Raw genomic sequence first — 27,104 nt, 5'->3', positions numbered from 1 at the left:
GTTACTATAAAATTGTTTATAACAAAGCATCTTGTCTGTTCCCTGGTTTGCTCAGCCCTGGTCACAACTCAAATTCTATTATTCAAGCTCATCTCCTCCCCCTTGTCCTTCCTCATCCTCCCTCTGCCTCTGACATTCACTCTGGATTATTGATTGTCAGTGAGATCTAATCTGTCCTCCCATGTCATCATACAGGAGCTTGGCTGTGAAGGGGAGAAAACAATAGACATGCATGATCTCCACAAACTCATCTTCTTAGCAGTTCACACCTTCATTCTTCGCCCCCCCTTCGTTTCCTGGTGCAATTAATTTTAATGCTCTTCTCTAAAGCTTCATTTTCCATCTATTCTCTTTCATTTGTAAATTGCCATTTCGCCTAGTTCCCTGACGTTCTATTTCTCCCTATACTCTGGGTTACTTTTCGTCATCCACTTAAGAGAGCATGACCGTGTCAGACCCTTATATCCTGTCTCCTCTTCCTAGTAGTCCTTCGTTTTCTTCCTCTTGTGTGAAACATGTAGGAAGTTCCTTTGAACAGGAGTGGATATGACAGCCAGTGACCTCGATTGGAGGAGTTAGGTGGTCTGTGTCTGTGCCTGTTTTATCTAAAGTGATCTGTAATTGTATGTTCTCTGAAACAGTGATGGATAATCAATAGTTCTGTCTGTCTCTGTGAGAGTGTGGTGGTGGCTAGAGTTAGAGAATAAAAGTCATTTTGTCCTTAATGCGGGACCATTACAGAGCTTTTTTTTTCTCTCTCACACCACTGCTTGCAAAGAGGAGACCAAGGTTGGCCTGGCATTTCCTATACCAGCTTTTGTTATTCTCTGTTAGGTGCTCTCAGGGTAGTGCAAGCTCTCACTGGCAAAATCATAACAGAAATGGCAACTCCAGCTGCGTTCTTGGCTGCACTGTGCACTGTAAGCCATAACTGCCCTGCAGTTTGAATCCAGAATCCAGCCTCATATATACAGCCTCTCTGCAGCTTGACTCAGATCCTCTGGCTTAAACAAATACAGACAGGGGATTGTACAGATGTGTGAATATATGAGTATGCATCCTGGCATTGTGAGGCCCATTAATGTATGTATGTGTGAGTATGCTGGCATTTACTAACACCCACAATCAGACACACAGATTAAGTTGGCATTTCTCTCGTCTGTGCCCTGATCAGAGTTGATGACGGGACTTGGAGCCTGTGTCGTGGATGTCCATTGTTTACTACCAATTCTCTGTTTGTGTGTTCCCCTGACACTGATCGCTTGTGAAAAGTAAACCTCAGCCCTAGCCTCTGTGACAATGTCTCGTGTCACAGCGGATAATAGACTGCAGTGCATCATGGGAAAAACCCTGGGGTCCTGGGTTTTATATTTATTTTTAAAGCTGCGACCAGATTCTTCTTCTCCCCCCCCCCCCCCCCCCCCCCCCTCCTGCTCGTTCAAATGAAGTAATTTCATGGCTCATTCCTGGGGTTAAAACTGGGTCTGGTGGAATGGATGAGATGTAAATAGCCCCATGCTTTACCTCTAACATGCTATAGGACCAGCAAATTGGGATCATCGGTAAACGTGTTGGCAGCATTGGTCTGCTGAATGCTGTATTTAGGAGTCCAAGTTTAATGTGTTATACAGGCATGAAATCACTGTGTGATAGAGTTTCACCCGCTTGAAGATTACAGAGAAATGAGGGTAACTGTGATTTTTTTTTTTCCTTTCCTCTTTTATATAAAACTTGGACTGCAAATAGAAATTTTATCTTAGAGTTGACTAAAAGGTGTTTGGTGGGGAGGTACTCGATGCCAATATCATGCTGCTCAAATACACCGTGGCACCGTCTCTGTGATGCCTGAAATAAGGTGGATAACCGGATCACTTGCCTCATCCTCCATGCATAAGGATGAAGCAAACACATATTCAGATGCATCCTAAAGTTGAAGCCAAGGTTATGCAGAAATCAAACTTCAACAAAAAGCCTACACAGCAAAAGAGTCCACATGGACTCATTTAGATGCTCTTTTTTAGAGTCAAATGAGCAATGTTCGGTGACGCCATGTTAATCTACTGAGGGATTTGGCTTGGAACGACCTTCCTGGGTGCTGTACCTAACAGCTTAATTACCTTTTCAAAAGGAAATACCTCTGAGAGTTAGCAGCCACTCTCACAGCAGATATGCTGCTCCGTCAAGAGGAGGTGATATGAGGTTACACTTCACTGGGCTGAGTCATATTGACCTACCTGTCCTCTACACACACACATACACAACAGACGCACACACCTGTCCGACACTTTGCCCTTGATTTTGGCACCTTCACTATACACATACCTTTTTTCTCAGTATGTGAAGCTGGAGGTACAGACTTAAATTACACTCCATCACTGTATATCTTCTTTTTCAGCTACCCACAAGACACATATCTTGCTTTTGTCTTTCCATTCTGCCTCCCACCATCCACCCTCCATCATTAGTTGTCTTCTCAACACTCCCTCGGCTGGAAGTGAAAAAAAGTCACCAGCAAGGGCAGCGAGAGATAATGCAACACCAGATAGTGACAAATAGGACAGTGGAGATGGTGCGGTTGTCGAGTCAGATCAAATTCAAGCTGAGACAGACAAGTAAAGGTGACTGATAACACCTTTTTTTTTTAATGGTAAGGGTGGTAATCACCCCAGATCATAAAGATCTGAAGGGCTTTAACACAGATAGATGATAGTGCACGTGCATGGTCTTAAAGCTTTGCGTCCCTAAAAGCAAGCAGTAGAGGGATATGGTGCAATGTCATTTCAAAAGCGATGTCAGTTGAAAGGTATGGATATTTAATCATCTTTGCCTCATCTTAAATTCTCTGCAGTATCCTGTCCCAGGAGGGAGAGCCTACAAAATCCATTAAACCACAGAATGAGCAGTTTGTCTTCATTTGTACGTAACGGAAGTGGTGAGGCCTGGCAATGTGGCAAAGGTGGGATTTCAGTGGCAGAGGGAAGTCACGATCCTGTTAAAAGTGATGTCTGCTACATCTTATACCTTGAAAGCTTGCTCTTTAACAGCTTGTAAAATTAAGTTGTTCTGTGGTCTATTAATGTGTCTCCCTGCCTTCTTCTGGAGCTCTTTCACCTTTATAAAGTTTGATCGGTTTGCATGAATCTGATGTTAATTTGCAGCTTGGCTGTCTTGCTCTTGCTTGTGCACTTTCTCTTGCCTCTTTTTGTGAGATTGGCAGGTCTTTAGGGTTGTGAGGCACTTAGCTTCCCATGTTTCTTCCTCCTGTCTCCTCCCCCTGACTGGCAGTAATTACATCAGGTTTGGGCCTGGTTTTTCCTGACAACCCCAAAGAGCTGACAACCAGAAAGCTGAAAGAGAGTGAGTGAGAAAAAGAAAGATGGGAAACAAGGAAGATACTGCTTAAGAAGACACAAAAGTGGCAGCATACAGAAATGGGGAAAGCAGGAGTGAAGTGCAAGACAAGAGTGCAGAGGGAGAAAACCGTACACGAAGGGAGAGAAGCAGAAAAGGCTACACATCAGTGATTCCTGACAGGTCTTTCTTCTTCTTTTTCATCTCTACCCCCTTTTGTTAGTCTTCCCATCATGGCTGTGTGAATTCTGTATTCACCACTGCTCACTTCGACCGACGTGTAGGATGAAAAAAAAGTGTCCCCTCCCGACTCGGAGCTGCAACCAGCTGTTTCCCACCATTTTCAGCTGTCATACAGCAGGTCTCAGCAGGCCTTTATTTAATTCTAATATGGAAATGGAAAGATTATAATCCTTTGTTAGTTAATGAACTTTCTTTCTTTCTTTCTTTCTTTCTTTCTTTCTTTCTTTCTTTCTTTCTTTCTTTCTTTCTTTCTTTCTTTCTTTCTTTCTTTCTTTCTTTCTTTCTTTCTTTCTTTCTTTCTTTCTTTCTTTCTTTCTTTCTAGATGACCAAGTGTCAAAAGTCCCTTAAAGACAGGAAAAAAAATGTAGAAAATTGGTAGACTGATAGATGAACACATCAGAAAGATCAGATTCAGCCCAGTTCAGTTTCTCCCTTCTCTCTTTGGACGAATGAGGAAAAGAATTTAAGAAATCATTCACAGAAGATGGCATTTTTGTTGTTGTTCCCTCAAAGCATGTGCTTTTGTTCTTCTTTTGTAAAGAGACTTTCAGATCAATAAGTAATGAATACAACATTTATTATTCCACATTTCACTTTTACTTCTATCATCAGCAAGTCTGTCTCCATCTCACTAACGGTTTTCACATAGTCAGATAAAACTTGTGGTTTGAAGTAGAAGTGTTTGTCCACCACTACTGTCTCCAGTTGAATAGCCATCACCAGTTGTGTCTGTATCTGGAAGTCCCACAAGACCCTAGCTTGGTCATTCTTAACAACCCTATGGGTGTGTGCCATTTTGACCTTTTGTGGACTTGCAGGCCATACTCAGCACAGATGTTCCTGTATACTATGTCAGTCGCTTGATTGTGTTCCATGTATGCCCTGCCTCCTAGCATCTTGCACCTTGCTGTTATGTGCTGGATTGTCTCAGGGACATTTTTATACAGCCTGCACCTGGGGTTGTGTTTGGTGCCTCTATCGAGCTTGTGCTTAGAGCTCATACTTGTGCTGCAGCCACTTCTTCTATCTGCCGGTGGTATGTACAGTGCAGGGACCTGTCTTTCCATAATGGGTCCTGATGTTGCTCCTATTCTTTCTCATGGTATGTACTAAGCATGTGATCACTTGTGGCCATCTTTCTAATGTAGTCATGGATGTTCGTTGTCTCATCCTGGATAGTGGATCTGACACACGCTAGTCCTCGGCCTCCATCCTTCCACTTAGTTTATAGTTACAGATTGCTGCATTTGTGGTGAAACTCTTGATGTAGGTGGCTTCTATCACCTCCTTTGGCCAGCTGATTATCCCAGCAGGGTATCTGGTGAGTGGTAGGATGTAGGTATTGATTGCCCAGATCTTGTCCTTCCCATTCAGCTGATTCTTCAGGACTTGCCTTATTCCCTGCAGGTATTTGGTGGTTGCAGCAAAGATGTGGTCTCTTTTCAAGTGCTTCACATTTGTCTGTGGGATTCTCAGGTACTTGTATCTGTCCTTGATGTCTGCAGTGTTGCCTTTTGGTAGTGCATTCCCCTCAGTTCAGACTACTTTCCCTCTCTTAGTTACGATCCAGCTACACTTCTCCAGTCTAAATGGCATTTTGATGTCGTTGATCCTAGTCCTAGAATTTATATTGTTTTTAACTTATAACATACATGATGTTATCCATGTAGAGGAGGTGGTTAATGTTTACTCCATTCTGTATTCGGTACCTGTAGCCAGTCTGGCTGATGATCTGGCTAAGGGTGTTTTTTAGGCCGTTTGCCAAACAGCAGTCGTGACAGAGCATCCTGGTATATCCCACATTTGATGGTGACTTGTTCAAAAGACCATGTTGATCTTGTATAGTTATAGACATTTTAGGATCCATGTGAGCCATTGAGTCATTGGCTTTCTTCTAGTCTATCCAGGCATCAAATTCTGACTCCACCACCCAAATGTTGCAGCAGAAATCGAGAGTCACCTGACCAGACAAAATTATTCCATTGTTATTCAATTTTGGTGAGCGTGTGTGAATTATAGCCTTTCCTTTTCTTAGCTGACAGTCTACAGGTATGTGTCCATTCCTATCTGCTTCAAAGTTTGACATATGCATTCTCTGATGCTCTTCTGGATACCCTGGTAGTAACAAGTGGTTATTTGAGTTACTGTTGCCTAGCTATCAGCTCAGTCTGACCATTCTCCCCTGACCTCTGGCATCAACAAGGCATTTTCACTCAGAGAACTGCAGCTCACTGGATATCTTCTCTTTTTATGACCAGTCATTGGAAACTCTAGAGATGGTAAAGATGGGGGGGAAATCCCAGTAGCTCAGCAGTTTGTTAAATGCTCAGACCAGACATCTGTTACAAACAGTTATGTCACGTTAAAAGTCCCTTAAATCACCTTTTCTTCCCCATTCTGACACTGCCTAAATGCACCGAGCTGCAACCATGTTAGTGTCTGATTTGATGTTTGCATTCATGAGAACTTGAATAAGTGTACCACAAAATGGAAATTAAACAAATCTTACTCGACTGGCAAAGAGCTTGCAGTCAAAACGTAAATATTATTTCATTTTTGTTTGAACCAAAATAATCAAGAATGAGTGTATAAATGATTTACAGAATATCAGTGGTTGCATGTAAACAAGGTTTCTCATTTACCACTAATAAGCAGGTTTCTTATCAATCACTTTTTTTTTTAATTACCGCAAAATGACTATGTTAACCAGTTAATTGTCATCAGTTCTCTTTCTGTTTACACACCCTCTTGACCTTTTTACCCCTCTACTGCCTCCTGCCGCCTAGCCTCTTATTATTTGCATTACATCACATTAAATCAATGCTTAGGTAAACTGAGCAATGACTGCATGTCTACGCTTTGAAATAAATCCATGGCTACAGATGACTAACCGCAGTAAAATAGCTCATTCAACTTGATGTGAACTGTAGAAGATGCCCTTTGGCCTTCACAGAACTATACTCTGACCCCGCACTGACAACTTGTCTGCTTCAGTGTCTCATAGCAAGCATTTAGTCTTGACAGGGAACGGGGGTAAAGATAGAAAAAGAAAAAAAATAAAATATTCATGAAGTAGGATTTAAATAATCAAGGACTAATCTGAAAGAGAGACACAGTTCCAGAAATCATGCGGTGCCTCTGTGAATATGCACTCAGCATAATTGGAGATCACACTGTAGTTGCACTGCTGCCCACCACCATCACCAAAACAGCCATCTGTTTGTAGCTGTTATAGAATCAGAACACACAGCATGTAATCTGGGGTGAATGCTTCCTGTTAAGCTCCTAGAGGATTATCAATCATTTATTTTTGTTAGGTTTGGATGTTCTTGTTTCTTAGTCCATGGACCTTATGAAAACCCCTTTCGTAAAGAAAATACAAAGTGAGTGCTTATCAGTAGCTATTATTTCTCCTCTGCTTGTTTCCTTCTGTTTCATTTGCTGGTTCTTCTTCTTTGCTCTCTTGTCAGCGGCGTCCAGCTTCAGTTTTTGCCGTGCATCCCTGGAGCACACGGTGTCTGCTGAGGAGCTGAGTTACCAGCTGCCGCGTCACGCCGGAGGCAGCAACCTGACCTGGCACGACGGCCGTGGCCAGAAGACAGCACACACACGCACCGTCAAACTACTGCAGCAGCCCGGCACAGAGGGCATCCAGGTATGAAGATGTCCACACACACAAACCAAAGGCAATGCGGAGGAGTGTTTTCAGTGCATGTGAATAACTCTGAAGGGTTTTTGCTTATATTTTTATTTTTATTTTTCAGAATTAAAAAGGCCAGTGGGCAATTTAGCATCTTAGAAAAACAAATTTAAGATCCCTCCCCCTCTATGTCAACACACTTTGCAGTACCCTTAGGGTCAGCGCAGTCAGTCAGTTACAGTTTACTCTTGTCAGTTCATTTTAATGACATTTTTATACAGAAATTTAAAGTTTCTCTTTCTTTGGATATAAAATAGCAATTCCTCAGTCACACATGCCTTGAGACAGGTTAGCGACCGGCAGTCACTGTTCACAAAGAAATGCCCAAGTGGTTGCTGTAGGTAACTGGTTGACACTTGTGATTGTTTGCAAAAAGAGTGCTGTACCGAAAACCTTCTTGCGATTGATTTGCTCACAGTTGTATATAGTTTGAATGAAATACTGCAAATACTCCCCATTTTACTGTGAGCGACTGAAGCACGAGAAAGTGCGACACTCTCTGGAAATAGGGAATGTTTGCTTTCAAAGCAAAAGTTGTACCCTACCACTGCAACCAACACATTTCAAGTGAAACCTTTATTTCCAGACTGCATCAGAGTTTTCAGTCATTCATCAGTGCTTGATGAGTAGTTTGCTGGTATTTGCAGCCAAGTTTATGTCTGCCATGCAAGCTACAGGCGACCCTAGCAACCTGCTAGCAATCAAAGCAATTGCAAGGATGTTTTGATGTAGCACCAAATACCCCTGTGCACTCAATTTTGCGACGGCTAACCACTCGTAACCACTCGCCAATCTGTCACAGAATACACTTGCATGCAGGTCTCTGAAAGGCTTGCATGAAGAGGGATTTGACAATCAAATTCACAGCAACTGCCACCAACCACTCAGAACCACTGGTCATGAGGAAAAATGTGTATTCTCCAACCAGTGGTTGCTACATGATCGCTAACCAGCCTCTAGACCTGTGTGATTGAAGCATTTAAACATAAAGCATTCTTACTACTTACTATGCCAACTGTGGTCCATTTTTGCTGTAAATAATGTTACATGTCACTTGCATGGTGTTATATTACATTACATTATAATGAAATGCTTTAGTAAAATTATTTGGAAAAAATACTTTTTCTTTGAGTATAATTTTGTTGTAACTTGGAAGTAAATAATATGTCACAAAAATGTATGTAATTTCAAAACAGTGTCTAAGCTCATGCAGAAGAGTGTGGTGCAGCGAACCTATCCACACAACGTATCATACAGCAAGATAAAGGAATGTGCACAAGCAACGGGAGCTTCACCTAAAGCGATCTAGTCTAGTGGGAAAGAGGAAGACTAATTGTTTAATTTATATAATGTTGGCTCGCCTCATCTTAGACTGTGGTGGATACCATCAGAGAAAAACTTATATAATTCAGGAGTGGCGTGAGAACTGCCTTCTGATGTAACTATTCTTGTACAGTCCAAGCAAGCACATACTGCACAGGAAATAAACTCCCAGGAGCATGCAATTTATAGTGACCTAAATGTCTCAGATCATGTTTTTTTTTTTTTTTTTCAGGCCCCCCTTTTTTTATGCTCAGCAAAGCTTTAGCGGAACTGACTGGTATAAAAACTACATATTGAAGTTGTTTCACTGCTGATTGATGGATGCAGAATGTGTGTCTGGCGGCTCTTAGCAGTATCATTTAAGCACAGCAACCGGAGCATCGTTTTCTTTCACACATTACTTTGTGCAAAATGAAATCCCATCTGTCCAGCACCAGAGACAGTCTAAACAAAGAGAGAGAAAAAAAATCTATTTTAAGGCTTTCTGTCTGTGTTTACCCAAAACCAGCACATGACACAACAGCTCCTGTCCTTTCTCCTACTCCTCAAATGAAAGAGACCAGATAGGCTAGCGGAGGACATTTGCTCTGTCTCACCACTGGTTTGAAGAAAATTTGCAACCTTGAGGCCTTAAGATGTACATGTGCATGACAAAATGTGTTCAATAATTCATAAAACAGTGCCCACTCAGCTATAACGGCTATAAAAGGCCTAATGAAAGACGAGTGGGAAGCTGTTTCCATGTGATTACACAGACACCGGATAATTAAACCTCCTCTATACCATGAGAAGCAAGGCTTATCATTTCCTTGTGGCAACAAGCCTCTTAATGCATTATTCAACAAATGGGAGAGCCGTCCAGCTCTGTCTGATACGTGTGCGTGTGAGAATGAGTGCCTGCGCATTCAGAAAGTGTTTCAGAGTCCATTCGTACATCTATACATTTAAGCACTGGTGTATATTGGTGCGTTTTTACTGTCGATTGTTTTCTATGTATCCAGTTCTCTCAGGATGATTAGATTATGCTCCATTACACTGGTTGTGCACACATCAGCTGTAATGAGGAAGCCAGTTAAGTGAAACACAGCTTGTCTTCTGTATAAGGTGGGACCTGGGGAATTTCTTGATCTGTTTAACAAAGCTTATATAACACATTGTGCACTGCTATCCAAACACTCAGTCAGTGGAGACAGAAAATAGTGACAGCAGAGTGGGAGGACAGAAATCTTTGATATTTATTGGTGTTCATGCATGCACAAAAGGGGCCATTATTACAAAAGATGCCCTCAGCATTAAAATATTTTCAATGCAAAAACTATATCAAAAATGTAATTTTTAAAAACATTTTTTTACCACGGTGCACTATATTCCAGTTTTTTAAATTTTATTAAAATGAAAGCAAAGGAAAGACACCAAGAAATGATTATTAAAAAGGTTGCAACGGGTAGACAATTGCACTGAAAACAGCTCAATTTATATTGTAAACAAGTTAGATATTGTCTGCACACAGTAGCAGCTGGCTCAACAGGAGTCAGCAAAAGCATATGTTGAAACAGAGGTTATATACTCCTTTGCCTTATTAAGTTTAGGCTTACAGAGATCTGTCTTCTGACTAGATTTTCCAAATAATTAGTTATTGCGTAGTTGACGTACCTTCTGTGCCATCCCTGAATTGGCTGTTTAGATAGACAGATGGGGTGAAGGGAGGGGTTTGTGGGTGGCTCATTTTGCCGTCTGACTCACAGCTTGTGGGTGAACCTTTAGATGAGACTGGGGAATAGGTGGAATAAAATGAATGCAATCTAGGAAGGTATAGAAGCCACTGTGTCTCCTTTCTCTAAAGCAGGACCAAGTGAGTTACTGGAAATGAGGCTTTTATTCACGCTATGCTAGGTGGGCAAATAAAAAAAAACCACTTAGTGAAAATTTTTACCACTATCCTTATTGAAGACAGTTTCTGACCTGAGCTGATACAAAAGAGTATATTCCCTATTCTCACATATATAATAGTGTTCACTTTTGCGCCAATAGCACCAATGTATGTTGTTTCATATGTTTCTGTATTACGTACTCACTTCTATCATGTATGAACATGTATGAGATTGCTTAGATTATCGTGGTCTGCTGTAATAAATTAAGGCACACGCAAACTACTTGTACAATGTGCATCATAGGCTCCTTTCAAAGTGCTAGGTTTTTAGACAGGATAATGGCATGGTTCTACAGATTCCACAGTTGGTCTGTCAGTCAGTTCACAGCTTGATCCAGATGAATTTCATGAAACTTTTTTCAGACATTCATGGTCTAAGGGTATGAATCCTGATGAGGTTTGTGAAATATCGAAATTCTGGCGAACCACATCTGTACTTTCTTTTCAATGGTAATTAGTTCATGTCAGTGTAGTAACATAGTAAGCCAGGATGAAAGACATGGCAATCAATTTGCCACCCTATCACCAGCATGTTAGTATTTTCATTGAGAGTTTCATCCATCTATTGAGTCCACTAAAGCTCATCTCTTCCTATATGGAAACACTGTGGCATTCCCAAGCCAACAAAGAAACATGTTATGGGCGTGCCAGAGGATCTCCTCCCAGTTGGACATGATTAAAACAAGCTCACCTGGGAGGTGGGCAGAAAGCATTTTGGACAGATGCCCGAACCTAAATTGGCTTCCTTCAGTGTGAAGGAGAATCATCTCTGCTCTGTGCACCTTCTGATCACCTGCTCTACCGGCAAAGGATACGTTAGACACTCTTAAGTGGAACCTAGTCTCTGCTGCTTGTAATTGCAGTCTTATACTTTCGGTCACTAGCCACAGCATGTGGCTATGGATGAGGGCAGGGATGTAGCTCAGCCAGTAAACCAGACCACATTGTGAGTTTCCCAATGTAAAGCATAACTTTGGAGCCCGTCGGGTGTACTGGCGTAGTGCTGATGGTGAAGGCTAGTGGTTCACACCGAAACACACAGAGATAAGTACGAGTGGCTTTGCATCGAGGCAGAAATACTGTAGACTGCATTGTCCTTGTCCTGCCACTCGGTGATGTGTTGCCCTGCCTAAGACACATGTTTGACTCATGCTAAATAGAAAGCTTTGTGAAAATCCCATCTGGCTCTTTGTCCACCCACTGAGAGACTGTTCATATTTGCATGAGTGCAAGCCATTTACGCACTCAGTGTCCTGAGGACAACCAAAGGCAGTTTCACAAAGCTGACAGAGGTTGACAGTTCGCACACTCACACAAAGTTACTTGCACAGGAACAATCAAGTAGACACTCACAAAAGCTTCTGAAACATTTTCAGAATCACAGTGACATACTCAAACACACAAATGCAAAGGGCTAGATATAGCAGTGGGAGACACAGGGGTGCTAAATGATGCAACAGAAACTGCTCTGGAAAAGGGATGGGGTTCACTGTTACTAGAAGAATGAAAGATAAGAAGTGTGAAGAGACATGAAGGAATCAGGGAAAGGATCTGTCAGGGTCTTTCGGATTGGAAAGAGAGGATAAATATGCAATTATATGATGACATTACAGCAACTTTTAGATTTGTACAGTAAATGGAAGAGAAACAGAGCTGTTCGGTCAGAGGGGAGAGCATACAGGACACGGGTTGAGTGTTTGCTGTCCTGTGATGAGATAAAGATACGGTAGGAAATGCTGCAGAGCAGAGAGGGGCAGCAGGTGATATATTTATAGTATGCATGTCATGTACAGATTATACAGTACATGACATGCATCCTATAAAACATCGATTCACTCATTCACTTACACCCACCTCCAGAGTTTTACTGCTAATTGGCATAACGTCATTGATCAATCTCAGGCAGGGTCTGGCTGCGCAGAGACACAGGCAGTGATCGGAAGAGAGGCGTTATCGGTCACAAAGAGTGATTTTTAAGGATTCCCCACGCTCCCTTGACTTTAAGCTAATCCCCCGATTCGGCTTCACAGAGAGGCAGGGCATGCACGTACGCGCACAGATACTTGCAAGTCCACGCGCACCAAAACCCAGGCACTAATATGGACAAAAAGTAGCTCAGTGCACAGAAGTCAAAGCAGAAAAAAGATAGAAGGGAGTGAACATGTGAGAAGGAGGGGGAAGGGAGGGTGGATAAAATTTGTGAGAAGCTAGTAGAAGTGGGGAGATCAGAGACATGATAGAACAAAGTACGCTGGGAGGACAAATGCTGTGCGAGGATACAAACAGAAGGATCAATAGAGAAGTGGAGAGAGAAAGTCAGAGTATGGGGTGGGTAAGAAAAAATTATGCAAAAAATGATGAACAGATAGAGACAGAACTTGTGTTGCTGAATAAATTAATGCACCTAATAGCATACTCAGTTATTAGAATTTATTATGTGCCCTTGTGGCAGTTTCTGAAAGATGAAGTCATAAAAATAAATTATAGATTAAAAGAACAGTAGTACATTTCAAAGGTTACTGTGTCTGATGTGGGCCTGTCTGATCATTACTGTGTTTTCTTTGAAAGTAAAATCTCAGCCCACACAAATATATCAACAACAGTGATCACAAAACGGTGTATAACTGAACACAGTAGTGCAATTTTTAACCAGGTCTTCCCATTAACACCTGTCAACTGTAGAAAATAAGACCCGAGCATTATGGCTGTTTTTAGTGATGATGTCAGAGAAGTAGGACCTCCTTGCATTCCTGAGTTGTAAATTATAATTGTGAAGTTTCTCTTTATAAATGTCATAATGAACCTGGAGGTTTGTTTTTCTCCATCTGCGCTCAGCTTTCCTACACTCTCTTTTTTCTTTTTTCACCAGTGTGGAGTTTCTCCATGGAGACTTTTTCCTTCCAGAGATAACCTTCACCTTAATGGGAGCAATAGTGTCCATTACATTTAACATGTTAGCATTGAAGCTATTGACGAGCTCATTGACTGACCCTCTGGGCAGGTCAGGCTGAACTTCATTCGACCATGGCCTGCAATGACTTTGCCAAATTCTTCACTGAAAAAATCCAAAAAATTAGACAAGCAATTGGTACATCAACAGCAGATCCAGGATATGTACTGTGTCCACCAAAAAACTGTTTAAACACCATGAAACAGTTTCAACCTATTAACAGCAAAGACCTGGAGGACATCTTAGGTAAACTGAACTCCTCCTCCTGCTGTTTAGATGTCCTGCCAACAAGTTTTTTCAAAAAGGTCTCAAAGACTTTAGAGTCAGACCTGTTACAGATCGTCAACTTTTCTTTATTATCAGGTGTGTTTCCAGAATCACTAAAAACTGCTGTAATCAAACCTATACTGAAAAAGGACAATCTTGACAAGACACAAATGAACAACTACAGGCCGATCTCAAATCTCCCGTTTTTAAGTAAGATCATTGAAAAAGCAGTTTCTCAACAGCTCAGTTACTTCTTAAAACAGAATAATTGCTACGATGCCTTCCAGTCAGGTTTTAGACAGAACCACAGCACTGAAACCGCTCTGACCAAAGTGTTTAATGACATATGTCTGAATACAGACAGTGGAAAAATGTCAGTCCTAGTTTTACTGGATCTCAGTGCAGCATTTGATACAGTTGACCACAACATATTACTCAAACGACTGGAGAACTGGACAGGTCTTTCAGGAACTGTACTAAACTGGTTCAAAACATACGTAGAAAACAGGAAATACTTTGTATCAATAGGTAACTTCACATCTGAGCAGACAAGTATCACATGTGGAGTTCCCCAAGGTTCCATCTTGGGACCCCTTCTGTTTAACATCTACATGCTCCCACTGGCACAGATTATAAACAACAACAAAATAAACTATCACAGCTATGCAGATGACACACAAATATATATCACAATGTCACCAGGAGACCGAGGCCCTGTACAGGCTCTTGGTAAATGCATTGAGGAAATCAATGACTGGTTGTGCCACAATTTTCTCCAGCTAAACAAAAACAAAACTGAGGTAATAGTCTTTGGCGCCAAAGAAAAACGATTACAGGTCACCAGAGAACTTCAATCTATACATCTAAAAACCACAAACCAGGCGAGAAATTTGGGTGTAGTGATGGATGCAGACCTAAACTTAGAAAAACACATTAAGACAATAACAAAGTCAGCTTACTATCACCTCAAGAATATATCAAGGATAAAAGATCTGATGTCTCAACAGGACCTGGAAAAACTAGTCCATGCATTCATCTTTAGTAGGCTTGATTACTGTAACAGCATCTTTACAGGTCTACCTAAAAAATCAGTCAGACAACTACAGCTCATTCAGAACTCTGCTGCTCGAGTCCTCACTAAGACCAAAAAAGTGGACCACATCAGTCCAGCTCTGAGGTCCTTACACTGGCTGCCTGTCCGTCAGAGGATAGACTTTAAAGTTCTGATGCTGGCCTATAAAGCTCTGAATGGTTTAGGACCAAAATACATCAATGACCTCCTGACCCAGTATGAACCATCCAGATCCCTCAGGTCATCTGGATCCGGTCTTTTATCAGTTCCCAGAGTCAGAACCAGACACGGAGAAGCTGCATTCAGCTTTTATGCTCCTTATATCTGGAACAAACTCCCAGAAAGCCTCAGATCAGCTGAAACACTCAGTTTATTTAAATCCAGGTTGAAGACTCACCTGTTCTCAGCTGCATTTGAATAAAGCACCAAATCCACACTTTAAGCTTAAATTTCAAAACTTACATTTAACTACTGATTTTATCTACTGTTCTGATTTTATCTGTTTTGATTTTATATACTGTTTTGTTTGTTTGTTTGTTTGTTTGTTTGTTAATTAGTTAGTTAGTTTATTTGCTTGTTTTAATCAATTTTAAATCATGCTTTTTATTTGTTCTTGTTTCTAATGTCTCTGTAAAGCACTTTGAATCACCTTGTTGTTGAATTGTGCTATACAAATAAACTTGCCTTGCCTTGCCTTGCCTTACTAACACAGTTACATTAAAAGGCTGATACAACTTGAAAAAAAGGTGAACATATCCCATATTTGAATGAACAACATTTCTTTGAAACAATGGCTGTTTGTTAAAAGCAATGTTCTGAAACAAGTGATGCATTAAATTTACACTTTGTTTCATAATTCAAGCAAATCTTAAAGAACAGATTAGTTATATGGAAGAAACTGAGGACACTCTTATATTTGTTATACTTTCAAATTCATAAAATTTAAATCAGATTCCAGGTGCCAATGATTAGAGATTCTTTGGGGAGTCATCATATCAAGATGTAAACAGAATTCCTATGAGTCCGGTAAGGAATATTCAAATTATTCAGTAGTTATTTGAGATTAACATACAAGACTTCAAACAACTATCCAAGATTGGTCACCCTGGAAACTTTGTCCCGAGAGCAAAACTTGTCCAATTTTCTTAGCAAGATCTGAGCCTGATTAGCGCTGTTTCCTCACAGGAAGAAGGTTCTGGTGTTAATCTACCAGCAGGCTTGGCTCCTCCCCTACACTGAGTCTGTGCAGAGTCTGCATGCTTTCCCTGTGCATTCTCTCCGGGTATCCCAGCCTCCTCCCACAGTCCAAACATATGCTTGTTAGACTAATTGGTGATTTTAAATTGGCCGTAGGTGTGAATGCTTTTCTGTCTCCCCGTGTTCGCCCTGTCCAACTTGCACCCCCTGCATGACAGCCAGGATAAGCTCCAGTCCCACTGCAATCCTGATTTGGATAAGTGGAGGAAAAGGTATAAATCTGCCACTAGACATAGCTTTTGTTGTCAAAGTACAGGTGTCTAACAAAGAGACAGCACAAATTTAATCTGCATGGACACTGTGCCAGGAAAAAGCTTGTGTGTTAAAAAAAACAAAAAAAAAACATTAGAGCAACACTACAGTTTAACAATAAACATGTTCACCAAAGACTTGCTCAAACAGAAGCAATGGAGGGTTATGTAAGGATTTAGTGAAAAAAGGGCAAAGTCTAAATCTCAATGATATGTTATAGAGGGATTTTAAATGCACAGTACATGCAAGATATCTGAAGTAGTTTTGCATGAAAGAATGGTCGGAAGTTTAAATAAATGTCATGGACAAGTAGCCGTCTGTGCAGTTCTTAGTTTTTCCTCAGAGGGAAACCACATGTATTAATATCTTTTTTAATGGATGAGGTGTATCAAAAATCCATTTTTTCTGGGTGCTGTAAAAAAGAGAACCAAATGTGTCCAAAAAAGTCCAGAGACAACTGTTTTACTTTTTCACATCTATGGTCTGTAGCTACACATCTGTTTGCTGCGTTTACCACACTTAGGGATTTAAATACTCTTCTTGCTAACTGCAGTGTATGATTGCATTTACAGTATACTATTTTCCGCCTTTCTGTCTCTTTCTTCCTCCTCTCCATCCTGAATTTCTCCTTACACTTGCGCTCTATATACAGTCTCCACTTTGCATATGCCTCCTCGCCAACTCCAGCTCCCTTCCCCCCCCCCCCCCCCCCCCCCCTCCTCTTCTGTATGTAACAAATGAGGGACCTCCTCCAGCTGGACAGAAGTAGGTCTCGGGAGGAGGAGGGAGGTCGTAAAAGGGGGGAACGGCGACGAGAGAGAACTGGCCAGAGGAGATACAGTCTGGATGGCCAACAAACAGAGCGAGAAGAGCAAGGGAGGAAAAGGAGAGCAAGCAGGGATGATGGGAGCGATCATTCCATTTCCCTTCTGTCTGGCTCCTTGATAATGAAGGCCATTACTCATAAGCATTTCACTCTCCTGGCTCACTGTCTTCTCTTTCTTTTCATCATTTTATTTTCCTCTTTGTTCACCCTCTCCATCTGCCTTTGCATCTATGCCTTTCGCTGTCAGTTTCAGTACTTATAATGAACAGTTAAATAAATGTCAACAAATGTGAGTCATAAAATATTCAATAACTAATTATTACAGCCGAGGCATTTATAAGCAAACAGAGACCTGTATCCGTTTCCCAGATTTGTTATTGTGCAAAACGATCCTTCATTGCATCTTAAGGGCTTATGATTTCATCTCTAATATGCCAGCACTCCTGTGGCTTAGCTAATCATTATTACAGATGGTGGGGTCATCCTTTCTGGGAACGTGGATATTCTAGTTATTAAAATGTATATTATCATATTTAATAAATATGAACTCATCAAGATTTTTGCTGTTGAAATGAAAATGGGGTAATAAGCTGTTAGAATCAGAAACCACAGTGCTATTTGTATTACCTTCACCCATTTTAGCATCTCTTTATTCATGTAGTACTCTTTATGTAGGCTATGTTAAAGCCCTGTTAGTAAAGAACAGTGCTGCATTTTGAAATTTGATCCAGAATTCATGTGGCTGTGGCATCTGTAGTCCAAGAGTTAAGTAAGTTGTCTATTAATAAGAAGGGTGGTGGTTCCATTCTCCTCCTGTCCCAAAGCATCCTCAAGAAAGACACTGAAACTAGAGTGTGAGTGTTTGAATGATAGGTTAAAAGAGCTCACCATAGAAAAAAGGCACTTGTGTGAATGGGTGAACGAGTCTTCTTCTACTAAGAAAGCACTTTGAGTGTTGCATAAAGACTGGAATAAGGGAAATAACGGAAATTTCAACCAGTCTACAGTTATATTACTTTAATGTCACTAATAAACGTGTAAAATGGTACATATCTTTGGTCTTTACTGAGTTTATTTGTTATGCTGTGTCTTTACAATGCACAACATCTAAGAAAAAAGGGGAATAGGAGTTAACAATTTTTTGAACTTGTAACAAGTGGCTTTTGAACTTCCCTCAAAAATCAAACCCCTCGCTTGTTGTGAAGACTATTAGCCCTCCAGGTCACGTGATTATGATTATGTCCTTTTTTCATCCTGAGAGAGCAAATCGTAGACCGCTGACTTAATCTTGGCAAAAAATCTATTGGTCTTGTTAAATTCACAGAAGTGATTGATAGTCCAAGCGTTCACATCCCCCAGCGACTTCGGTATTTACTCAACTATGTCAACACGAGGATAGTAAAAAATGATAGACTAATTCTGCAGGGATTTCAGCTGCAGCTTTTACTCTCTTTTGGCCACACTCAATCATCTACAAGAGTGGCCATTTCTACATGTCTCCTAACTTTATCTCAATTAATGATTGGGTCAGAGTTGTAAATTTAGGTTATTAAAATGGCTTTGGCGCTCCACTGAGTCAGAGTTGAAGTATGTGTGTGATTAGGAAACCACCAAACACATTGGAGCGGAGAAATTGAGTTGTTTTCAATTAAGGCCTACAAAGCAGAACGCACTTCGCTAGTGGACCAGCCAGAAGTTGATAGGCCTCGTTGGTGTTTAAATTGATTGAAGGAAATCTCATTACAGCGGCTGGCAAAGATGTAAATTTAGTTAGTTGTGAACAAACTCATGTCTGTCACCTTTTTTGTGCGTGAAGGCATTCTGTGAGTTGCTCTTCGTATCATTAATAAGAAAGGGGTGGGGAAAACATTAGATATGAAGCTACAAGAGCAAGCGAGTGTAAGTTGCATTTGTGCATGTGACATTTCAGCATACATAATCCCATTTAATACGGTCAGTTATGGAGTGGAACATTTGGCAGCACTTCTGTGTTTTTCTGTTGAAAATCAGCCAGAGCTTTTGTCATAGAGTTGGCTCAGAGCATGAATAAATGGATTAGATATGAGAGTAAGTCAGACAACAGAGAGAGAGTTGATGGGACGAGGAAACGGTTGGGGTTTTTTTGCTTGTGAGAACTGGCTGTGGCTTTATTAATGTTCCTATTAATTCCCCGCACATGGCATTGACCTATGGGGAAAAAATAAATAAATTTAAAAAAAAAAAAAAAAAATATATATATATATATATATATATATATATATATATATATATATATATATACACACACACACACACATTTTACACGTTTATTAGTGACATATATATATATGCGCGCTGGGTGTTTTTATAAAAAAAAAAAAACACCCAGCACGCCCCTGCGGGCGGTTTATCCTTCAAGCTCGGGTCCTCTACCAGAGGCCTGGGAGCTTGAGGGTCCTGCGCAGTATCTTAGCTGTTCCCAGGACTGCGCTCTTCTGGACAGAGATCTCCGATGTTATTCCCGGGATCTGCTGGAGCCACTCGCCTAGCTTGGGAGTCACCGCACCTAGTGCTCCGATTACCACGGGGACCACCGTTACCTTCACCCTCCACATCCTCTCGAGCTCTTCTCTGAGCCCTTGGTATTTCTCCAGCTTCTCGTGTTCCTTCTTCCTGATATTGCTGTCATTCGGAACCGCTACATTGATCACTACGGCCGTCTTCTTCTGTTTATCTACCACCACTATGTCCGGTTGGTTAGCCACCACCAATTTGTCCGTCTGTATCTGGAAGTCCCACAGGATCTTAGCTCGGTCATTCTCCACCACCCTTGGGGGCATCTCCCATTTTGACCTCGGGACTTCCAGGTTATACTCGGCACAGATGTTCCTGTACACTATACCGGCCACTTGGTTATGGCGTTCCATGTATGCCTTGCCTGCTAGCATCTTGTACCCTGCTGTTATGTGCTGGATTGTCTCTGGGGCATCTTTACACAGCCTGCACCTGGGGTCTTGCCCGGTGTGATAGACCCCAGCCTCTATGGATCTTGTACTCAGAGCTTGTTCTTGTGCTGCCATGATTAGTGCCTCTGTGCTGTCTTTCAGTCCAGCTTTGTCCAGCCACTGGTAGGATTTCTGGATATCAGCCACCTCCTCTATCTGCCGGTGGTACATACCGTGCAGGGGCCTGTCCTTCCATGATGGTTCCTCGTCTCCCTCCTCTTTCTTGGGTTTCTCCTGCCTGAGGTATTCATTGAGCACTCGGTCAGTTGGGGCCATCTTCCCGATGTATTCTTGGATGTTCGTTGTCTCATCCTGGACTGTGGTGCTGACACTCACCAGTCCCCGGCCCCCTTCCTTCCGCTTAGCGTACAGCCTCAGGGTGCTGGACTTGGGGTGAAACCCTCCATGCATGGTAAGGAGCTTTCTTGTCTTTATGTCAGTGGCTTCTATCTCCTCCTTTGGCCAGCCTATTACCCCAGCAGGGTACCTGATCACGGGCAGGGCGTACGTGTTGATGGCCCGGATCTTGTTCTTACCATTCAGCTGACTCCTCAGGACTTGCCTGACCCTCTGCAGGTACTTGGTGGTTGCAGCTTTTCTAGCGGCCTCTTCATGGTTCCCATTTGCCTGCGGGATCCCCAGGTACTTGTAACTGTCCTCTATGTCTGCAATGTTGCCTTCTGGTAGTTCAATCCACTCAGTTCTGACTACCTTCCCTCTCTTTGTTACCATCCGACTACACTTCTCCAGTCCGAACGACATTCCAATGTCATTGCTGTATAGCCTGGTAGTGTGTAGCCAGACCTGAATGAGAGTGGGGGAGGTTCAATTTGCCATGTTGCAACGAGCTTAGCTTCTGTCTTGCTAGCTTGTGTTGCGCTCGGTGGATCTGAGCTCCACAGTGCGGTCTAGGCGGAGTAGTCGAACGCAGATCCACTGAGCTCTCAACACAGACAGCATCGTCAGAAGAAAAGTTGATAAAATAAATTTAAAAAATTGTATTGTTCGATACATATGCATACCAAACCGAAAGCACTGTATCAAACGGTTCAATATCGATACGAGTATCGTTGCACCCCTAAAATATATATATATATATATATATATATATATATATATATATATATATATATATATATATATATATATATATATATATATATATATATATATATATATATATATATATATATATATATATATATATATACACACACACACACACTTTCTGGCAACTACAAGGATCATAGGAAGGTGTGTGAAGAAGAAGAGGAAAAAAATAGAGAATGAAACAAAACGAGACATGCTTTCATGTAACTGAAAGACGACATTGACAGAATCATATTAATGCTGCGCTGACTGTATAATGAAGCACCGCTGTCAGGGAAAATTACCTTTGGAAAAAGATCCTACCAGTCACAAAAAGACACATCAACACCCATAGAAAATGTGGAATGTAATTACTCTCTCAATATGTGTTGCTGACAGATGGTTAAAATGCCACAAATGTACAAAATTAGAATAATAAAATCTGTTTGAAGCTATGTGCCAACAGAACATTTAGATGGATGGATGGATATATTTATTGATTTCACAAAGGGAATTATTAAATATCTAAATTTCAGTCACAAGGTGATGAAGTTTATTTATCCAGAAGAGCATCTGCTTACCCTTCTATGCCTGCAAGCTTTTAAACTGCAGATTTTTCTTTTGCCATTTGCACTCATGTGGACTTGATTTGTTTCGTACAATACAAAGTCATAACCCTGCTAAATTTTAAATGAGCTGCATTTTTTTTGTCTTGCATGAGAGAAGTATCACTGCAGGCTAAATAATAATGTATGGACACTTAATAAGCTTCTTTCCATTACATGATGTTATTTGCACTCGCTGGGTGGTTTACTACCAGAACTGATTTTGTAGCAGTCGTTGGCATTAGAATGCATCATCCCAGCTGAGTTCACATTAATGAGAAAATCGTGCATGCTGCATATTTAAGTAAGCTAGAGCAATTACAGAGTGTTTATTTGAAAAAGCAATAAAAAAAAACAATGTTTTAAATTGCATAATATAGTAACTCAACAAATTAAAGTGCAAACATACAGGGAGTGCAGAATTATTAGGCAAATGAGTATTTTGTCCACATCATCCTCTTCATGCATGTTGTCTTACTCCAAGCTGTATAGGCTCGAAAGCCTACTACCAATTAAGCATATTAGGTGATGTGCATCTCTGTAATGAGAAGGGGTGTGGTCTAATGACATCAACACCCTATATCAGGTGTGCATAATTATTAGGCAACGTCCTTTTCTTTGGCAAAATGGGTCAAAAGAAAAGTCAGAGGGATGCAGCAGTCTCAAAATTGCAAAGCTTCTGAAGCGTGATCATCGAACAATCAAGCGTTTCATTCAAAATAGTCAACAGGGTCGCAAGAAGCGTGTGGAAAAACCAAGGCGCAAAATAACTGCCCATGAACTGAGAAAAGTCAAGCGTGCAGCTGCCAAGATGCAACTTGCCACCAGTTTGGCCATATTTCAGAGCTGCAACATCACTGGAGTGCCCAAAAGCACAAGGTGTGCAATACTCAGAGACATGGCCAAGGTAAGAAAGGCTGAAAGACGACCACCACTGAACAAGACACACAAGCTGAAACGTCAAGACTGGGCCAAGAAATATCTCAAGACTGATTTTTCTAAGGTTTTATGGACTGATGAAATGAGAGTGAGTCTTGATGGGCCAGATGGATGGGCCCGTGGCTGGATTGGTAAAGGGCAGAGAGCTCCAGTCCGACTCAGACGCCAGCAAGGTGGAGGTGGAGTACTGGTTTGGGCTGGTATCATCAAAGATGAGCTTGTGGGGCCTTTTCGGGTTGAGGATGGAGTCAAGCTCAACTCCCAGTCCTACTGCCAGTTTCTGGAAGACACCTTCTTCAAGCAGTGGTACAGGAAGAAGTCTGCATCCTTCAAGAAAAACATGATCTTCATGCAGGACAATGCTCCATCACACGCGTCCAAGTACTCCACAGCGTGGCTGGCAAGAAAGGGTATAAAAGAAGAAAAACTAATGACATGGCCACCTTGTTCACCTGATCTGAACCCCATTGAGAACCTGTGGTCCATCATCAAATGTGAGATTTACAAGGAGGGAAAACAGTACACCTCTCTGAACAGTGTCTGGGAGGCTGTGGTTGCTGCTGCACGCAATGTTGATGGTGAACAGATCAAAACACTGACAGAATCCATGGATGGCAGGCTTTTGAGTGTCCTTGCGAAGAAAGGTGGCTATATTGGTCGCTGATTTGTTTTTGTTTTGTTTTTGAATGTCAGAAATGTATATTTGTGAATGTGGAGATGTTATATTGGTTTCACTGGTACAAATATATAATTGAAATGGGTATATATTTGTTTTTTGTTAAGTTGCCTAATAATTATGCACAGTAATAGTCACCTGCACACACAGATATCCCCCTAAAATAGCTAAAACTAAAAACTACTTCCAAAAACATTCAGCTTTGATATTAATGAGTTTTTTGGGTTCATTGAGAACATGGTTGTTGTTCAATAATAAAATTGTTCAATAATAAAATTATTCCTCAAAAATACAACTTGCCTAATAATTCTGCACTCCCTGTAGACTCACTGGTGTCGTCTTACTGTCTGCTCACATACATGTGCGAAAGTGTGAAGCCACAGCTGGTTTTTAAAAAATGGAAAATTGGTGCAGCAATTTACATATAAACATGGGAAATACAGCATATTTTTGTAAAATTCAACTGAGCTGTGTTTTAGAGATGGCTGTAGATACTCATTGTTAAATCTGATATCATTCATACAATATGAACTACAAACTAGAGATTTTGATTCATCACACTATAAGCTATTGTCACTGATTTTTGTGTAATTTCACATACCCCAGCCTTTTCTCCCTGTTTCCCTTCCCTTCACTCTTCCACTGAGACTGAGGCTTCAGTGAAGAGTAGATGGATCAGCTGAAGGGCCAGATGTGTCCTGTGTCAGATCTTTAAAGGATTGTTTTCCTATTTCTTAAGGACATGACTGTCAGATACTGCTCATCTGCTGTAGTTTTTTTATGCCTGCCGCTTATTCTTTTGTTCTCCAGTTGTTCAGTTTTAAGGAAACACTGCACATCATGTAGATTCATAGATTCAACAAAAGAAATAGAAACTAATTTTATGTTTTTGTGGCAGACTGCAAGTAGGAACGTGATTTATAATTGGTTCCATTGTTAGCTGTCTGGTTTCTATATACATAACACTGGTCCATCCCTGGATTTTGTTGTGTTTTTGTGCTTAAATGATTCATAGGTTAGTGTTAAGTGTCATGCTGAAGAGTGATGTAGTGAGGACCTAAAGGCAAAGGTGGAAAGAGAGAGAGCACAAACAAAAAGCAAACTGTTTAAGTAGACTGGTAAGTCCATACCAATCTGAAACAAAAAAAAATAAAACAAACACCCGACATAAATAGAAATTATGAGGAAAAAATTGCCAAACACAAGATGTAAGATTCACAAAATAAATACCAAATCACAGGCATAAAAACCTCATGTTCATGGCAGCTTAACATACAAACACAAATAACATTCCTCTAAAAATGGTCAAGCGCAAGGACTTGACTGAAAATGGGTGAAAAAGCAGCCAATCTACATAGGCAAAGTTTGAAAAAGCTTCAGAAATCCTGAGAACTACTTCTCAAAACCAGCAAAGTATAAAGAAATCCAAGACTTTTGCACACTATTGTACAATATGCACATTGACAAACTGCTTCCTGTGTGTGTTCTTCAGTTACGTCCAGGTGAAGCGTTCACTGTGTACCACACCAGTCCTACACTGTCCAGTCTGTCCAAACCAGTGGTGCTGTGGACTCAGCAGGATGTCTGCAAGTGGCTTAAAAAACACTGTCCACACAACTACCTGACCTATGTAGAGGCCTTCTCCCACCACGCCATCACAGGTACAGTGCACAACATGTGAATATGTAGCATCAGTTGTTACAGAACTTTATGCTGACTGGGATTGTTGTCTTTTATTTGCAGATAACGTCAATCACTATCCCTGCTAATAGTGTAAAGTGCACAAGATCTAGTCTTCTAGAGGGTGCTGTTTGTGTTAAACTTCTCATTGACCTCTGTTCCGTTCAATAAGCATAGTAGTGATGCTCATTTGGACTAAGGCATTGCAAACCAGAGCCATAAAAGGCTTAGTAAATCTCACACAAAGTTTTATTTTTAGGTTTGTGGTTCCACAGCTTAGCTTTCTCAACTGGAAACAGGTTTACACCCAAATCTCTGCAAAGGAGATTTAAAAGGCATACATGTGAGGTAACGAAAGGAGTGCAGCCTATTTTTGCAGAAGAAAGGCAAATCTGTGGAAAAAGTGCTGTGTTATCGTGTTTGAGTTCAAACAACACGCTCTCACACATTTATTTGTTAGTACTCCCACACAAATGCATGCGAGTGCTTAGATACACAAACCAAGGTAGTAACAGACATATGAGCATGTACGTGTTGACACATCCTCGTCCTTGACAGACCAGACGGTAGAGCAGTTTCTTTTTCAGAGTCTCATAGAGAACAGATTGCTGGTCTATGCTGCAGGGTCAGCCACCACTCACTTACATTTACACACACACACACACACATATACACACACACATATACACACACACACACACACACACACACACACACACACACACACAGTGCATTGCATACACAGGCTTCAGGGTTAACAATGCTGCCACCATCATAGCTGCCGTAGCTCTGATCTGATCATTTCTATTTATGTATTCTCTAACAGAGAGCGTGAGATAGAGGCTTCAGCTCAATTATCCCTGTGTATTCACTTCAAGATGTCCAGCTGGATTTTATTTGGCTCTGTTATTAGCTGATGTATTTTTCTTGTGCAAATGAGAGTTGAATATGTGTTTGTGTTGTGGATGCATTCGGTCAGCATAAAAAATAACCTCAGAAAAGACTACATACAAATTCTTTGCCTTTTTTGAAGGATGCTGATTCTCATCAGCAGCCATGAAATGGATTCTGTGTTTGTAAAGGAAAATATTTCTCTGAGCTGCTCTCAACCACTGGAAAAAAGCTATACCTGAGAAAAATCAGTGTAGCTTTCATAGTTTCTCCTGCAGTTTGAGTTGTTGTGCATTTATCAGCACGTTTAATCTGTTTCTACTGTTTCTAGCAATAGTGAGTACACAGTATTTTGTCAGTTTTCTATATAATCTATATTCTGTAGACTACATGTGCAATTTGATTACCACGTAGTAATGAGAGTCAAACTTACGATCCCATTAATGAACAGTTTCAGGAACAGTTTGAATTGAGTACTAGAGCAGTTACAGGACAACAATAAATGCTAAAATGTGCTATAGATGTGTAAATAAGCTAATGCTAGCACTAGCTAGCTTGAATAGCTTTTTTGGAGAAAATAGTGGTTAGAGACCTCAGCAGAATCCAAATTATTGTGATGGTGTGCAATAAACTTTAAATCTTTTTGCCTTTGAAACTGCTGTTTCAAAGGCAGGGACCAAGTCTGCAACTGATGGCAGTCAACTGACATCTTCAAAGCAGATTTAGTGCATCAAGACAGCAATAAAACGGTATTAAGATGGAATCAGTCTGCTATCAGTTTACAGTTAAAGTTGGAAATTGCATGCAATCTATTTGTGATAATGCTTTGATTAGCTGTGATAAATGACCAAAAACTGTGGTGTCTATTACAGAAATTCACATTAATTGCTTAGTCTGGCCAGAACCTCCCATATATAAAACAGAAAAAAAAGACTTTCCCCCACAAATAGTGATATAGTTGCTACAGTACAGCAATTTAGCTGCAAAATAACATAGGCAACCTTGCTTTCATGTATGAATAACACCCGTCAACTATTGAGGTAAGTCTCCTATTGCAAAGAGAAGCAT

The 27,104-nt window shown here is 40.9% G+C and overlaps 1 protein-coding gene across 1 annotated transcript in view; it reads left to right on the top strand.

Moving 5' to 3' along the window:
• Nucleotides 1–27,104, top strand: part of LOC146611104 (sterile alpha motif domain-containing protein 10-like) — a 37,099-nt gene that overhangs the window by 3,188 nt on the left and 6,807 nt on the right. The window contains exons 2-3 of the mRNA XM_085345575.1: nucleotides 7,066–7,250; nucleotides 24,958–25,126. Of these exons, the coding sequence (XP_085201701.1) occupies nucleotides 7,066–7,250; nucleotides 24,958–25,126 (354 nt within the window). The remainder of the gene's footprint in view (nucleotides 1–7,065; nucleotides 7,251–24,957; nucleotides 25,127–27,104) is intronic.

The sequence above is a fragment of the Diplotaxodon limnothrissa genome, linkage group LG20, assembly GCF_057381915.1.
Source record: "Diplotaxodon limnothrissa isolate DT_005_m linkage group LG20, D_limnothrissa_male_GT1.1, whole genome shotgun sequence".
Taxonomy (NCBI): domain Eukaryota; kingdom Metazoa; phylum Chordata; class Actinopteri; order Cichliformes; family Cichlidae; genus Diplotaxodon; species Diplotaxodon limnothrissa.
The sequence above is the reverse complement of the archived record's forward strand: the minus strand, read 5'-3'. Positions and strand labels throughout refer to the sequence as shown.